The sequence below is a fragment of the Prunus avium genome, chromosome 2 (assembly GCF_965620075.1).
Source record: "Prunus avium chromosome 2, drPruAviu1.hap1.1, whole genome shotgun sequence".
In the NCBI taxonomy this organism is placed as follows: Eukaryota; Viridiplantae; Streptophyta; class Magnoliopsida; order Rosales; family Rosaceae; genus Prunus; species Prunus avium.
The window spans coordinates 2573896-2590362 of record NC_142285.1 but is presented as its reverse complement, the minus strand read 5'-3'; the positions used below and the strand labels follow the sequence as shown (position 1 = coordinate 2590362).

At 36.1% G+C, this 16467-nt stretch overlaps 2 protein-coding genes across 3 annotated transcripts; one reads left to right on the top strand and one right to left on the bottom strand.

The window, feature by feature from the left end:
* The first annotated feature begins 2323 nt into the window (after positions 1-2323).
* Positions 2324-5861, top strand: SIG4 (sigma factor 4). Its single transcript, XM_021979025.2, has 5 exons — positions 2324-2938; positions 3551-3781; positions 3848-3988; positions 4562-4762; positions 5425-5861. Exons 1-5 carry the CDS (start codon positions 2468-2470, stop codon positions 5701-5703), a joined length of 1323 nt encoding a protein of 440 aa, XP_021834717.1. The 5' UTR covers positions 2324-2467; the 3' UTR covers positions 5704-5861.
* Positions 5862-12440: 6579 nt separating this feature from the next.
* On the bottom strand, positions 12441-15707 carry LOC110774481 (uncharacterized). 2 transcript variants are annotated; one of them, XM_021979024.2, is made up of 6 exons: positions 15289-15707; positions 14477-14554; positions 14291-14390; positions 13843-13985; positions 13111-13316; positions 12441-12709 (listed from the first exon to the last, which is right to left on the bottom strand). In XM_021979024.2, exons 1-5 carry the CDS (start codon positions 15700-15702, stop codon positions 13113-13115), a joined length of 939 nt encoding a protein of 312 aa, XP_021834716.2. In that variant the 5' UTR covers positions 15703-15707; the 3' UTR covers positions 12441-12709; positions 13111-13112. The 2 variants fall into 2 exon arrangements, with proteins under 2 accessions (XP_021834716.2, XP_021834715.2); XM_021979023.2 differs by having other exon boundaries at positions 13117-13316.
* Positions 15708-16467: the final 760 nt, after the last annotated feature.

Below are 16467 nucleotides of genomic sequence, written 5' to 3'. Positions count from 1 at the left end.
CGCCATTACTGTGTATGCCACTCTGAGAGTTGATTGGTTTTATAGAGAGAGAGAGAGAGAGAGATCAAAGGGATTTTAGCAGGTAGCGCTTCAAGTGTTTGTGCTCTAAAAAAGAAAGAACCAAAGCCGCTGCCTAAACTTTTCTTTGCATACTAGATGTTAAAGTTGGTTAACGGAAGAAAATGGGGCAATTGAGAAAGAAAAAAATTATACCTTTTTCACTTCGAACCATGCACAACCCTCATCATCCACTGCTTCTTCATTCCCAATTGATCAAATTCCAGTTACATTCACCCCAAATAAATAAATAAAAATTATGAAAATAGATTGAATATACAAAACAAATTCGGTTGATTTTATTTTATATAAAAATTTGAGAAAGTGTCCCATATCAATTTAATTGTCAACATTTCTCTATCAAAACCTCCAAGTTCATTCTCAAATTTTTAACAAAATAAATAATAATAATAATAATAAAATAATGCTGCTACATATTTGACAACAATGTTTTTATCTCTTTAAGTAATGTGATGTTGAGGTGAACTTATGGCATGTTTACCAATCAGGAATTGGAATTCTCATCCGGAATTGAATTCCGCCTATGGAGAATTCCTTCGTTTACTTCACATCAAGGAATTGAAAAGCAAGCGGGGCCCACATAAAATTAGGAATTGAATTCATGATTTTGGAGGAATTCAATTCCGGAATTGGAGGTGGTATTCTAATTCCGGGAGAATTCACCCATTAGGAATTCATCTTTTTTACCCATTATATCCTCACACAATTTTCAAAATTCCAAATATGCCATCTACTTTAACCAAAAAATGTGGATATTTTAGTAATTAGTACCACTTATACCCCAATTCCATATGGTTTAGTAAACAACTTCAATAGGAATTCGGAATCTAACTCCCCTCAATCCATATGGTTTAGTAAACAACTTCATTAGGAATCCGGAATCTAATTCTCCTCAATCCAACTCCTCCTCAATTCAATTCATCCTCAATTCAATTCCCCCGAATTCAATTCCGGATTAGTAAACATGCCATAGAGTGGTTAGAGTGGTAAGGGGACAAATAGCGGGATGTGGGGTTGATGAGTTTTTTATTTATTTTTTCTGCTTGGAGTGTATTTAGGGGTAGTTTAGGAAGATAGTGGGGTTTTCTTGGAAATTGTGAAATTTAGAATTAAAAGTTGGGGTAAACTTAGAATATGGGGTCAACAAAGAGAAATGCGGTGTTAAAATAGAAAAACTCTATTTTTATCCCGTTTGGCAAAAGTGATTTCTTCCAAAAAATTTGAAGCCCATCCCGTTTGGTAATACATAAAGGCCCTGTTTGTTACACCTCCCAAGCTTGAACTGGCTTGGATTGACTTTTTATCCCATGAGGGCATAATTAATTATTTTGATTTTTTTTTGTTTTGAGTCAAAAGGCGATAGTATTTTATTAGAGGAAAAGGATGGAACAAGTACAAAAATCGAGCAATGTCTTAGAGGATTAGGTGAGTGTCTCTATACCCAATGGGCGTTTTGGTCTTCGGCCTCTCAACTGCAAGCGGGAGAAGGAATCTTGAATTTTTTTAAAGCACAGTATGCTTGGTGAGAAAAAAAAATTCACTTATTGTGAATAATTGCTGTGAAGAAAGGAGAGATTATATAATACTACGGTAGTATGGTCATGTTGTACATCTTGTACACGTGTTATAATATAAGTAGATATTTATAGATACTATTCTCTAACTATTCCCTAAAAAAAGGGGGGGAAGGGGAATAAACTATTGTGTCCACTTATGTATATTATAACACGTGTACAACATGTACCACGTGGTCGTAAGGAAAGCTGGTAATGAAGTTCTTTCATTTTTTGATTATGCAGAAATCAGTTTTGGAGATGCACTAAAGTTTAATCATAAATTCAAAAATTTTAAGAATAACCCCATATGTTGTCACGCTCGCTTCTTTCTTCTCCTCTACTGCCCATCATTCATCTTCATGCCATCTCTTCTACGTTCCTCACTCCATAGCTCACTCTTCTCCTTCTCTTCCGTGTTCATTTGACATAAACAGGAGTTAAGAACAATTGAAATTTCGTGTAGAACCAATGAAAAAAAAAAGTAATTAATCCATTTTTTATTTATAATTTTATTGGAATTGAAAGCCATTAAATGTATGGGTTATCCAATTATGTCACAATTAAAGGCGTTATAATCCGAAATGCTGGAAAATTGAATCAATGTATTGGAAAAAAGAAGAAAAAAAAACACTGACCCAATGATTGAGATTCAATGACGTCCACAGAAACCAAATCCCCTCTCCCTCCAGAAGCCTTGTCCCGCTCCCACATGGCAAAAGCACAAATATCTCTCAAGAAATAAAGAAAAAGGAAAAAAAAAAAATCCAACTTCCTGCCACAGCTAAAAGTGAAAAGTCCTTTGCCTCACTGACTCACAGTTCACTCTACTCTGTATGGCCATCACCACCAGCATCTGTTCATCACCAAAACAACCTCCAATTCTACCAACACTTTCACTCCCAACCGTCCCATTCACACCACTCAAAACCCACCACCCTCTCCAACTCCACTTGCCTTTTCCCTCTTCTTCCTCCAAATTTAGTGGCAATTTAGTCTCCAATGACGCATTGGCCATTGCAGCAGCGGCCGAGGCACTGGTGCTGGCCCGGGCTGCCGTGGAGGCGGCCATAGACGCTGTGGCGGTGACGGATGAGATTGGTGAGGTTTGGAGTTGCAGGGAGAGTGGGAATGAGAGTGGTGGACTGGTGGCGAGGAGGAAGAGGAGGAGGAAAAGGAGAAAAGGGTTGGAGGCTTTGGATGAGGAGATGAAGAGGGATGTTGAAGATGGAATGGTGTCATTTGGGTTTGTGAGATATGAGCATCTGAGCCCAAGAGAAGAAGCAGAATGCTGTCTGAGTCTCAAGGTATTCTTATTTTGTAATGATTCTGTTTTTACTTTTTACTATTACTTGTTGAACCCACTTATCAGAATTACACATTTGAATTTGGTTTTGTATAGCTGATGGGTATTCTTCTATTTCTATTTAGATTTCTCTTTTTTACAGAGTTTGCAATATTTGAAGTGTATTCCAGATTGCTCTGCTTAGATGACATTAACTATAGTGTTTCATACAATGTACCTTTCAATGTTTAAAGGTATATGGTCATTGATCACTACAATTAGCAACTTTCATTGTTCTCTAGTTTGAATTTTCTTCAAATCTTATTGCTCATTGTACGTGACGCAACCAAGAGGACTAAATTGGTGCTGTTGCAGAAATCTTATCTGTTCCTCAAAAAAAACATTTTCTATTGTTTAGTTTCTACTAATCTTTATGCATGCTTTGGTTCACATGCTTTTCCTTTTACTTTTAAATAGAAGTGTATGCTGTTTTAGGACAGTTCTCAAATTACTTTTCGCAGGGTTTTCTAATGCCAAAAAAGTAACTTCAGCCCTCCATGTGTGAAGGGTCTTTACTCCTCAAATTAAGAATAGTTTTTTTTTCTTTCTGATAATTAACCTTTTAATGACACAGGAGGGAGCAAGACTAGAATCAGAAAGGTTCAGAGTTGTAGAAGCTCAAGAGCATGAGCCAACCTCAAAACAGTTGGCCAAGGCAATGGGAATGAAGATGAGAAGTATAGATAAGGTGCTTTGTAAGAGAAGAGAGTCACAAGAAAAGATCATCAGGAGCTACAGGGGACTTGTTGTCTCTGTTGCCAGCAGTTATCAAGGGAAAGGATTAAGCTTTCAAGACCTCATTCAGGTTCCTACACCATCCACTCCTATTTTTCCCAAGTTGTTGTAAGAAACTAAGTATCTATTTTAGCAGGAAGGGAGCATTGGTCTTCTTCGAGGGGCAGAGAAGTTTGATCATGAGCGAGAATGGAAGTTATCAACATATGTGTACTGGTGGATTAGGCAAGCTATTATCAGAGCCATAGAAAACAAGTCTAGAATAATCAGATTACCAGTAAGAAGCTGACTTAATTAACTATTGTTCCTAAACAGTTGTTTATTTTGTTATTGTACTTCTTTATCTTGGCCTAATCACTGAGTTTATATAATTTTTCAGTCCTAAGTAGAATTTGTGCCTTTCCTTTTGTCTTGTCTACCGTATACATCATCTGGTGCTTTGAACCCGTTGTATGTCTGAGCAGCAAAAGTTAGTTGAAGCTATACATATATGATGAACTATGCTGTTGTGCTTTGTTTGCATTTTTTTCACCAATTTCCGTTACAAAAACTCATGGGCAGCTGCTCAGTGGAGAAGATGAATTTCAAAATTGTTCTAGATATTTGTCAAAGATGAATTTAATTGAATTCAGATGCCAGGGTTAGTGGAGAAGTTGATTGGCTTTCAGGTTGAGATGGTCTTTTCCATATAGATGGTTTCAAAATCTGCTGGGGATGGTCGAATTAGTAAATTTAATGATTTCCTTTCCTTTCACATATTTAAGTTATCTCTTATACAGCTTTTGGGAGGTAACTGGTAAAAATACATTGAACGAAAGATTACAGAAGTATGGTTAGTTTATTTGTGTAGGGACACGTGTGCGGCATGATGGCAAAAATCACAAAAGCTCAAAATTCCTTGAACCAAAGATTTCAGCGGCTGCCTAGCCATGATGAAATCGCTGAAGTGATCAAAGTGAATGCTTCAACCGTAAAGCTTGTTTGTGAGAGGAGCAGACCCCCAATTTCATTGGATAGAGTGGTAACTGTTCAAGGTTCCATGACACTGCAGGTTTGTGTCTTGAATCTTGTTTTCATGATTTCTTTCACATCTTCTATTAGCAGCTCAAATGAGAGAGATGATTTTGTTAATTCATATATTTTTCTAATTTTTAATCTCAGATGTAAACTGTAAGTAGGGGTTCTATGGTCCTCATTTATGACTTATAAAATTTCGCTAATGCTCTTGAGTTTCATGTTTCGATATTGGACTCGGAAATTACGAATCTCCACTTTGATTTTGCTCCTAGAAAGGGCTATAACTTGATTAGCTGCATAAGTACATGGTTCAGCATTTGTATCACTGAATTAAAGATTGCTTGACAAGTCAGGGAACTAAATGCATAAGCTTAGCCCCAAAGCTGGAAAAGAATAAGAAAAACTTCATTAGACTAAAGGTTTTACAAGTTTTAAAGGAATATTTTAAGTTTTAACTGTGCCATTGAGCATAAGGAAAAGTCATAAACGAGCTTTAGTTGAGAATCAAGACTTTATACGACTGATGAGCCTGATGGATATTGCTCTGTATAAAGTAGAAAATTTTGATTTCTTTGTACCCCGTTTATTTAATCTTCCTTCATGAGGAGAACTTCATGAAAATATGAATATTAGGCAAAATGTGTCTGTTACGATCCATTAATCAGTCTTAATTTACTAGTTCACATTCTGTTGCAGGAGATCATACAAGGGCCAGAGGAGATGATGCCAGAAAAGATGCTTACAAGGAAGCTAATGAAGCAAGAGGTCGAGAAGCTTCTGAAGACGCTGAGTGATAGAGAAGCAAATGTATTGAGATTACACTTTGGACTCAATGGAGAGAGCCCTCAGTCCTTTGAGGAGATAGGAAGACTGTTAAAGCTTTCGCGGGAGAGGGTTCGACAGATAAATGGAATTGCATTATCAAAATTAAAGCAGACTAGTACTTTGGACAATCTAAAATTGTATATTGTATAGTTGTTCTATCATGTTATGAACAGATAAAGGAAATAGAGAAAGGTAAATAGCATGACGATAAAAAAGAAATACCTTTTTTAATTGCATCAGTTGTTTGATCAGGTATTGAAGAAAAAGAAAGAAGATCAAGGGTTTTCTATAATTCTGGGATTGCTGTAATCCTTTTTTTTGACCAACCAAGTTGTTCTTTCGTTTCGTTAAAATGGGACAAATTGTTGCAAGATAGTCTACCTCGAGACCTTCAAGCTTGAAGATAATCATAAGATCTTAGGACTTGGGATTTGATCTCCTTAAGTTGCACATATTCAACATGAAGGGTCAGGCCAATAATAGAACTCAAGCATTGAAAAATCAAAATGATTGAGCAGTGATCCTTTCTTTTTTCTTTCACTTTCAATTTTGACAATGTTTGTATCTTATAACTGTTTAAACCTCGAGTTTTTGTTTTCCGTGCACTACTTTGACATTGTTCTTTCAGTTGCAAACACAATGAGCTACTCAGCTCTTAGTTGATGTCCACACTAGCCCTCCTTATGAAGATTATTTGAAACGCTCCATAAGTGATATTTTATTGGAAGATGTATACACTTGAATGTGTAAGCTAATATTGTTATATTCCTGTGGGAGCCGAATTAAATCACCCTAGGTCAAATAATTCCTTTCATTTGGGGATTATTTGACCTAATTGGGAGTTACTCAATTTAATTGGGGGTTGCCCAATTAAATTGGGAGTTACCTAATTAAAATTGGGATTGATTTGATTCCTACCCCAATTAGGGATTTGATTTAAATCAAATAAATCAAATCCCTAATTAATCAAATCTCACCTAATCAGGGAGGAATAATTCCTTTCCATCTACAGAATTATTCCTCTGAAACCCTAGCCTCCGAGGCTCCTATAAATACTTGGCTACGTACAAGGGTTCAGGTACGTCTAAATTCCTACTGAAACTCTGCAGAAATTATCCTTCACAAACCCTAGCCACTATATTCTTTCTCTCCCTCACACAAGGCTCCGGCCACCCGGTTTTTCTTGAAATACCCAACCTAACTTAGGCATTGGAGGGCCTTTGGCCAACACCACCCAGGTGTGGTCATTTTACTCCGATTTATTTTGCAAGGAGAAGGAGACGGCGATGAAGGAAGAGGAATCTCAATCGAATATTCTCGTGGGAGGAAATTTGCTCCCACAATTCCTATTTAGATCGGTACATTAGATACTAAGTTATATCATGTTCGATAAGAGTTTAAATTAGGGTATACCTTGAGGCTCAAAACCTTGTGAATTAAGGAAAGTTTTCAAGCCAATTAAAGGGGTCATATTTACTTCCTTTTGCGTGAATCGTTCCTTGATGGGCTTGGAGTGTTAGTCAAGTCGGCCCTTGGTGATGAGTAAAGACAACTTGACCTAGCCCTATATAAGCTTAACACTCTGCTCTCGTCAGACACGTTCTCTAAACCTAATCTCATCATAAAGAGAGAGTTAAAACAATTTCTGAGAAAGAGCTTCATGTCTTTCACTCGTATTGCTGTTACTGTGATTGAATGAGTTCTAAGATCGTGTACTTAAGGAAGATAGTGCCAGGTATGTCTTCTATGTATTTCAATTTGTGTGAAAGATCATGAACACTTATATAGAAAATCTAACAGTTGGTATCAGAGTACATGGTTACTCACACACACTGAGATCGTTTTTCAAGTATGCCTGTTGTGATTTCTTTATCCGTTGATGCCATGACTATTTTGGTTATGTTTACAATTTTGGTGACAGTTTAAATATGTTTCTAAATACTATGAATATTAAAGAATATGGAAAAAGCATGTTTCAATTGATTTTTCATATCTTCAAAACTTTAAACCTGTTTTTGACCATCTAGATGACCTTAAAACCCTAAAAATGGCCTTCCTATGAATGTTTCTAAATACTATGAATATTAGTTACACCATTCGGAAAGGTATTTTGGGTTAAAACCGGTCACTGAAAACCCCTAAAACACTGTTCACAGCAGAAACACTATTCACTGCAATTTTAGGGTTTTCTCTCAGATTGTGTTTTGTTTGGTTATTTTGTGTTAGATAGGAACTTGCTTTTGTTATGAGAATCAACAAATTTTCCATAACAAAACCAAACATAAATACTCAAACCCTAAAGAAATAACCAAAATTGCATTATACCTAAATTACTTGATAAGTTTCTTCAACAAATAGAGTCTATCATGTAATTTGTTTCTGATGGCACAAGATAACACATAATTTGTTGTAAGCTATAAGTAATCTCTTGCCACAAAGGTGTGATACTTAATTAAGGAAGCTTATATCTATTATTTGTTAGTTTTGTGAATTAAAGTTAAGCTGAAAAATTGTTTTCTCTTAACAAATTGAGAATTGGTTTCTTAGGAAGTACTTATACTTTCTTTTGCAAATCCTTACATCATCGAATCCTTACCATCGAATCCTTACTCGATCAATTTCTCACAAATCGAATCACTCACTGGATCAAACTTCAAAAGATGGAAGTTTAATTTTTTGAAGTTATTCTCGGAATGAATGAGATCGATTATGATCTCACTCGTGATTATAAGCTAGCTGTTTCGTTTATAGATCTTATAGTATGACTCCAAAAGCTTTGGGAAAATGAGATGCATTTGGCATTTAATAGGTGCCACTCGTGTTAACTTATCACGAATGGAAGTCTAGTAAAGAATATAATGGAGCTAATTAAGAAACGGAACGAAGATGAATTAGAGCAAAAGAGGGTTGAGGCGCAGCGATGGCATTGACTTTATGGAGGACCCATAAAGAGGTATACTGCTACATGAGACAATCTTAGGATCGTTGTAAAGTTTTGGATGTTTATATGGAATAGAGAGCAAGTAGATGTGGAAGCCATTGAGGTAGTTAACCTAAAGTTGGATTCATAATTTTTTTTAAGAATAGGATGATGTAGTTTTTGTACCCTAAATGAAGAGGAATTTAATTTCTGTTTCAAGATTATCGAGACTTGGTTTTGTTCTTAAAATTCCAATGTTCTTGCTATTGGTTTTCTCTCAAATGGATTATATTGCCTCAATTACAATAAAGACGGTGAAGTTTTAATGGTGAATCAAGTGAGAAAAGGATTAGAAGTGAGGGAACATCCACTAGGTTATGACATAGACATTTAGGGCACATTTCAAAAGAAAGAATTAAAATTCTTGTTAAAGAACAAGTCCTGCTGCAACTGACTTTTAGTGATGACGAGATTTGTATTAAATGTGTTAAAGGAAAACTCACTAAGACTAAAAGAAATATGCAATTCGCAGTAGTTATCTTTTAAAGATCATCCACATAGATATTTGTGGACCATTCCCTCATCAAACAATTGACGGAAATCAATATTTAATCACTTTTATAGATGACTATTCTCATTTTGGTTATCTATACCGCATTATAGAAAAATCTCAAGCTTTTGAGATGTTCAAAAAATTTCAAACTGAAGTTGAAAGGGAACTTGAGAAAAAGATCAAAATTATGAGGTCAAACAAATGGGGTGAATATTATGGACGTTTTGATACCTTGAAGAAATTGAACCTTGAAGGACATGGTTCATAGCATGATTTCTAGAACTAATTTGCCTAAGCATCCTTGGCGAGAGGCGACCAAAACATCAAACTACATATTTAATAGAGTGCCTAGCAAGTTCATGCCTAAGACACCTTTCGAAATTTGGACTACAAGAAAGCCTAGCTTGCGACATCTTCATGTATGGGGTTGCAAGGCTGAAGCTAGAATCTATAACCCTCAAGAGAAGAAGCTTGATCCTAAAATGATTAGCTGCCATTTTATTGGTTATCCTGCAAGGTCAAAGGGTTTTAGATTTTACTGTCCAAATTTTTGTACCTGGATCATTGAGACTGGTTGTGCAAAGTTTATAGAGCATGAGGAGAATGCTACTGGGAATGAATATTTTATTTTCGAAGAAAAATGTGATGTAACTGTGATCGAGAATGATGAACAAGATGTTACACGCCTGATTCCTTTAAGTGAAACTGTATTGGAACCTCCTCAGTTTGAAGCACGAGTTGATCAACAACAACAACAACAAGCTGTCGAAAATCTTGAGCCAGATAATCAACAAGAACTAGTGCAACCGAGGAGATCTGATAGACTAAGAAAACCTATAGAAAATTCAAATTATGTGTATTTACAGAAAGCAGATTTTGACATTGGAGATGAAGCTGTCTAACAAGTTTTTAAAAAGCTATGGAGAGTCGGAATGTAGAAAAATGGAGGAAAGCAATGTTAAATGAACTCAAAAGCATGAAGAATTATCAAGTATGGGAATTAGTTGAACCTCACAAGAGCATTGGTAGACTTGAAATGAGTATTTAAAATGAAGAAGGGTAAATATGGAAAAATATAAAGATTTAAGGCTAGATTGGCTAGATTGATAGCAAAAGGATTTACTCAAAGGGAGGGAATTGACTACACTGAGACGTTTTCTCTAGTTTCCATATAATTATGGCATTGGTGGCGCATTATGACTTGCTTTTACATCAAATGGATGTAAAAATTGCCTTCCTGAATGGTGAACTTGAAGAAGCAAATTTTATGAGGCAATCTGAAGGGTCTGCAAAGGAGGGAAACAAGCATATGGTTTGCAAATTTGACAAGGCAATTTATGGACTAAAGAAAACAAGCGGGAGGTGGTATTTAAAATTCCATCAAACTGTCTCATCATATGGTTTTGAAGAGAACATAGCCGATCAATGCATTTATTTGAAGAAGTATGGGAGCTGATTTAGTTTTCTGGTGTTGTACGTCGATGATATACTTTTGACTACAAATGATCACAATTTATTGAAGGACACTAAGGAGTTACTTTTAAACAATTTTGAGATGAAGGATTTAGGAGAAGCTGCTTTTGTGTTAGGCATTGAAATTCAGAGAGACAGAGCTTGAGGTTTGCTAGGCTTGTCGCAAAAAACATACATTGAAAGGGTACTCAAACATTTTGACATGAGTATGTGTTTTGGACAAAAAATTCCGTTAGCTAAAGGAGATTTAAAGAAGGAGCATTGCTCCAAGAATAAAGAAGAATAAGCTGAGATGAGGAACAAGTCATACGCTTATCTAGTTGGAAGCATTATGTACGCACAAGTATATACAAGGCCAGACCTAGCCTTGTGCATAAGCAAGATGGGGAGATTTCAGTCAAATATGGGAATACGGTATTGGATGGCTGGAAAGAAGATTCTAAGGTACCTAAAGAGAACAAAGGAGAATTTGGAGCTTGTTTGGTTACGTTGATGCGAATCTTGGAAAATGAGAGGTTGATTACATCTCTACTTCATGTTTTCTTTTCAAGATGGCAGGAGCAACTGTTATTTGGAAGAGTGCTAAACAATCTGGTGTTTCGAGTTCTACGTTTTTAGAATACATAGCTTGCTATGAAGCCACATCTCATGCAGTATGTCTAAGGAATTTTATCAAAGACATTAAGTTGATGGACTCGATTGCAAGAGCAATGCAGATATACAATGACAACACTGCGGCTGTTTTTCACTGTATAAATAACAAGATGTCGTTTGGACTTCAGCATATTGACATAAAGTATTTAATAGCGAGGGAAAAGGTAGCAGACAAATTAGTCAGGTTTGATCATATTAGAACTCAAGATATGATTGCATATCCATTTACAAAGTTTCTGCCTTCAGAAGCTTTTTTGAGACATGTTGAGAGCATGGGATTATTTCCTAGCTTTGATGGTGCAATCTAGTGGGAGTCTTGTTTCCCATTATGATAGTTTTCTAGCATGTCTAATTTTGCTGTTTTCTGGATTGAGGGATTTGCATTTAAGGATGTTAATTTGGTTGACAGTTTTGATTATTGAATAATTTCTACCATTTTGATTATTTAGCTATTTAAACTTATTATGCATTTTGCTTATGCATGTGAGTTTATGGTCTCTTTGAGATACTATTGTTTTTTAATAACATTGCTGATTGACTCTTGCTAAGTCATAAAGGGGTATATGTACTGAAAAGCATAAAGATTCACATTACAGATCAGTACATGTTAAGGTTCGCGTTTGTAGGTGCTTCATGTGTTTTGAGATGCATTATGTGATTATAGATGACCTGTTTTTAATAAAGGAGAGCAGTGCTTGTCTATAGTTCGTTTTGTCTAATACTTTTCATTGTAGCTTGAAGGGAAGGACTTAACTGTTTTAAACTCATGGCCAATAAATGTTATCAAACTTTTGCAATACAGAAGCTTAGCTTGATCTAGTGGGAGAATGTTATATTCCTATTTATATCGGTGCACTAGATACTAAGTTATATTAGGTTTGATAAGAGTTTGAATTAGGTTATACCTTGAGGCCAAAAACCTTGTGAATTAAGGAAAGTTTTCAAGCCAATTAAAGGGGTCATATTTATTTCCTTTTGCGTGAACCGTTGCTTGATGGGCTTGAAATGTTAGTCAAGTCAGCCCTTGGTGATGAGTAGAGATGACTTGACCTAGCCCTATATAAGCTTAAGACTCTGCTCTCGTTAAACACGTTCTCTAAACCTAATCTCATCATAAAGAGAGAGCTGAAACAGTTTGTGAGAGAGAGCAGAAGTCTTTAGCCATTCATGTCTTTTGCTCGTGTTGCTGCTGCTGCAATTGAATGAGTTTTGAGATCGTGTACTCAAGGAAAATAGTGCCAGGTATGTCTTCTATGTATTTCAGTTTGTGTTAAAGATCATGAACACTTATGTAGAAAATCTAACAAACATTACATTATCTGCTATACATATTGTGTTCGAAAGCCTTACTCTTACTTGTGTAGATTATGAAGGATGTACAGAGAAGCAGAATACAGGAAAATACAGACAGAATAGCTCAACAGATCCAAACCAGTGGTTATCTGAACCATCGTGCTCCTCTCAAACATCTTTACCAGAAGAATCATGACAATTACGTGTCCCACTTTCGTCTTGAGCTCATCAAGTGAGCTAATTTTCATCCATTTAGGCCTCTCCTACAGAATTATCCAGTTATCTTGGTAATGTTGTAAACAGAAATACTAGAAGCCAAAAGTGGAAAAGTAAAAGAGGGAGAAGGAAAACAAAAATGCCATCTACTATAAGGCTTATTCATCACTAAGCAATTCAAGCTGATATTGGAGAAAATGAACAGAAAAACATGGCAATAATAAGAATTTAAATATAGAAAGCTACGGAAAAGATTTAGCGAGTTCAACTTCTATTAAGTATAATATTTTTGTGTCTCATCTGATGACACAGTGCAGATTTAGTAGACTAGTGCCTGATATTTTAGTCCAGGGATTATAAGTTAGAAGCATAGCTACTGGGATATTTATTGGAATATGTAAGCTAACATTACATTATCCGCTATACATAATGTGTTCGAGAGCCTTACTCTTACTTGTGTAGATTATGAAGGATGTACAGAGAAGCAGAAGACAGGAAAATACAGACAGAATAGCTCAACAGATCCAAACCAGTAGTTATCTGCACCATCTTGCTCCTCTCAAACATCTTTACCAGAAGAATCATGACAATTACATGTCCCACTTTCGTCTTGAGCTCATCGAGTGAGCTAATTTTCATCCATTTTGGCCTCTCCTACAGAATCATCCAGTTATCTTGGTAATGTTGTAAACAGAAATACTAGAAGCCAAAAGTGGAAAAGTAATAGGGGAGAAAGAAAACAAAAATGCCATCTACTCTAAGGCTTATTCATCACTAAGCAATTCAAGCTGATATTGGAGAAAATGAACAGAAAAACACGGCAGTAATAAGAATTTAAATATAGAATGCTACGGAAAAGATTTAGTGAGTTCAACTTTTATTAAGTATAATATTTTTGTGTCTCTTCTGATGACACAGTGCAGAATTAGTAGACTAGTGATTGATATTTTAGTCGAGGGGGAAGCACTCATAACTCATCGTAAGCATGCTCAATTAGACGTTTTCCATTTAAAGGTTGCTGGTGAACAGGAGCAGAATGCCTGAGAAAGAAACAGATCGTATATATGCTAGTTCTGATGCAATTAGATTATGTTAGCATCTATTAATGTCTGTGAAGGTTTGAGAATGTATGTATACGTGAATGCCGCATATACGTGCAAAGGAAGGAAATTAAGATTACCTTCAGAGCAAACATTCCAAACAAAGAAGAGCCCTTAAGAGCACGATCATTATTGGAAGGCACATCATGAGGGACATTACTGATAAATAATCCATATAATCCCATACCAAATATTAACATGACAGTCCCAGCAAGGTAAACATCTGCATCCCAGAGATAATCATAGATCAGTGTATCAACATAGAAGGCTATAATGATAACTATAAACATAGAAATATCAACACCTCTTCCCAAAAGGCAAAGGTGGCCACACAATGAGTTTTACCATGTTAAGAAAGGAGTGTTTTTTCCTTAAACAGAACTTATGATTTTTTCTTTGGTACAAAAAGTCATGATATTTGAAATGTATGTTGGCGTTCGAAAATCATATTCGAGAAACAAACTGAACTTGACAAAATACTTGCAGAAAAATAAAGAAATTATACAAAGAGAATTCTGAAAATTCTACCAATAGCTTCAACTAGTCGTAGAACCATATGTCCAGTGTGATGCCCTTTGACACAACTAGTCCAGTAAACTTTATATGCATCCACAATATAAACGCAACCCTGAAAGTCGAATGTAGTATGAGTATGCGCAGATATATTCATAAATTATGAGTATGTACAGATACAAAATGATTGAGAGAAATTACATTGAGAAAGCACAACAACGAACCAGCCAATGAACCTCCAACAGCAAAGAGTGCCAAAAATCGGAAGTCAAATATTGTCTGTTCAACAATAGACATGTAAGAAACGATTAGAACAGATATTTTATATGGTAAAAAAAATTTTAAACAGGTAAAGAAGAAAATGCACGATTGTCTTTCTTATTGATAGACTGACAGTTGATAAACAGAAAACAGAACATTGATTCTTTTTCAAGTCATTCATAAGAAGTGACTAAGAGGGGTTGACTCCAAGATTCTGAATGAAACTAGAAGTTCAGTTGCATCATTAGTACCCTAATATATTGATTCTTCTTATTGCTCAGGAGCAATCTGTCAAACAATTAATCTGCCGACTTGATGCTTAAAATGTAAATAGGAAACTACTTCGCTTTATTTGACCAATAGGATTTTTTCTAAATATTATTCATTAAACCCAATTTCATATGTCACATGGACCATACCATATGGGCCATATAGAACATTAAAAAAAATATTCTTACATAAAATGCCCATAATTTAGTATAAAGCACTAGTTTAACATACATAATTTACTATTTTCAAGAAAAATTAAACTAATGAGCCAAATTTATAGGAATATATGCCCACAATTTTCATCTATTATCAACTGATAATAACAAAAAAAATAACTACTTTCCTCCAAACTATTCAAAAGCCTACTCTGTCACACCCAAATCCCAAAAACTCCCAATATTCCCAAATGAGCATCATTTATACCAAATAAACAACCGCTATTAAGCAAGTATTGTGACTGATCAAGTTCTTATTCTAGTTACCCTTTCAATTGAAGACTCAGCAGAACGGGCAAGCCGAACAAACGGGTTGCCGTTGGCCGGGGCGTAGTTGAAGCCAGGTGGCTCCGGCGGCCTAGAGGACGCACCGGCGTAAGGGTTTGGAGAAGTATCATTGGAGGAGGAGAGTATGGTTTGATTTGGGGTTGTTGATTTTGAATCTGGGGATGCTGGGGAGCTCAGAGAAGAAGAAATGATGGGATGAGAGAAGTGCTTCGAGCTGCTTGAAGGCCCACAATGGCGGATTGAGGTGGAAAGGCAGAGGGTGGAGGTGGAGATGGAAGTGAAGAGAGCCATGTTGGAGAAAGAGAAAGAGAGAGAGAGAGAGAGAGAGAGAAAGGGGAGGGGTTTGGAAGAGGGAGATATTTTAGTTGAACTGCTGAGAATTTTCTGTGCCATTGGATGGCGGGTAGTAACGGTAATATGGGGACGGAAGTGGCTTTCACGCGTAGAAAAGGGGCGTGGAACTTTTGGGCTAATACTGGATGGACGGCGGAAGGAGAAGTAATCCCCACAAAACAAACAAACGAAAGCATGGTGATTGGCACGTGAACGTGCCAAATTTCACTTTTGATTACTGTAGTTTCCTCTATTTTGGTTCGTGCACATTCAATTTTGAAATGACCCTTTAGTTTGGGAGAAAAACTCTCATGCAATGGGAATAACACTTTCTGTTGTACCTGGCTAATAACACAATGACATGTAGGATAGGTTTTTCACGTGTCATTGTGTTATTGGCTGGAGATAACAATGCTATCCCCATTATAAGAAAGTTTTTTCCTAGTTGATTTTTTATTTATTTACAATACAAGCGATTGGGGGAGGGGAATTTTACACACAAACATTTCTTGTTGTGTGGGAGTTTCGAACTTCTGACCACAAGACTTGAGGCCAAAGGGAGGGAAAATCAAACATGGGGTTCAAGAAGATGGGTACGCTGACCAATTTTGGAAATTTTTTCTTTTCTTGATCCAAGCGATAATCGAATTTACAGGAAGGAAAATCAAACTTGGGTGTAGCTAATTGACTAGACCCCTAAGTCTTTTTAGGTTTTTATTTTTTATTTTTTGGGTATGATAAGTCTTTTTAGGTTCATTAGTTGTCTAACATGGTATGACGGCTTGGTTTGTAAGAGGTCTTGGGTCTGGAACCTCCAATCCTCAT

Bases quoted from the DNA above. Each gene is read 5' to 3' on its own strand.
- SIG4 (XM_021979025.2), top strand. From the start codon at position 2,468: ATGGCCATCACCACCAGCATCTGTTCATCACCAAAACAACCTCCAATT. The intron at 2,939-3,550 runs GTATTCTTATTT...TTAATGACACAG, and splicing joins AATGCTGTCTGAGTCTCAAG to GAGGGAGCAAGACTAGAATC. The intron at 3,782-3,847 runs GTTCCTACACCA...CTATTTTAGCAG, and splicing joins GCTTTCAAGACCTCATTCAG to GAAGGGAGCATTGGTCTTCT.
- LOC110774481 (XM_021979023.2), bottom strand. From the start codon at position 15,702: ATGGCACAGAAAATTCTCAGCAGTTCAACTAAAATATCTCCCTCTTCC. The intron at 14,555-15,288 runs GTAACTAGAATA...ATTGTTGAACAG, and splicing joins CTGAGTCTTCAATTGAAAGG to ACAATATTTGACTTCCGATT. The intron at 13,986-14,290 runs GTAGAATTTTCA...TCTGGGATGCAG, and splicing joins ACGACTAGTTGAAGCTATTG to ATGTTTACCTTGCTGGGACT.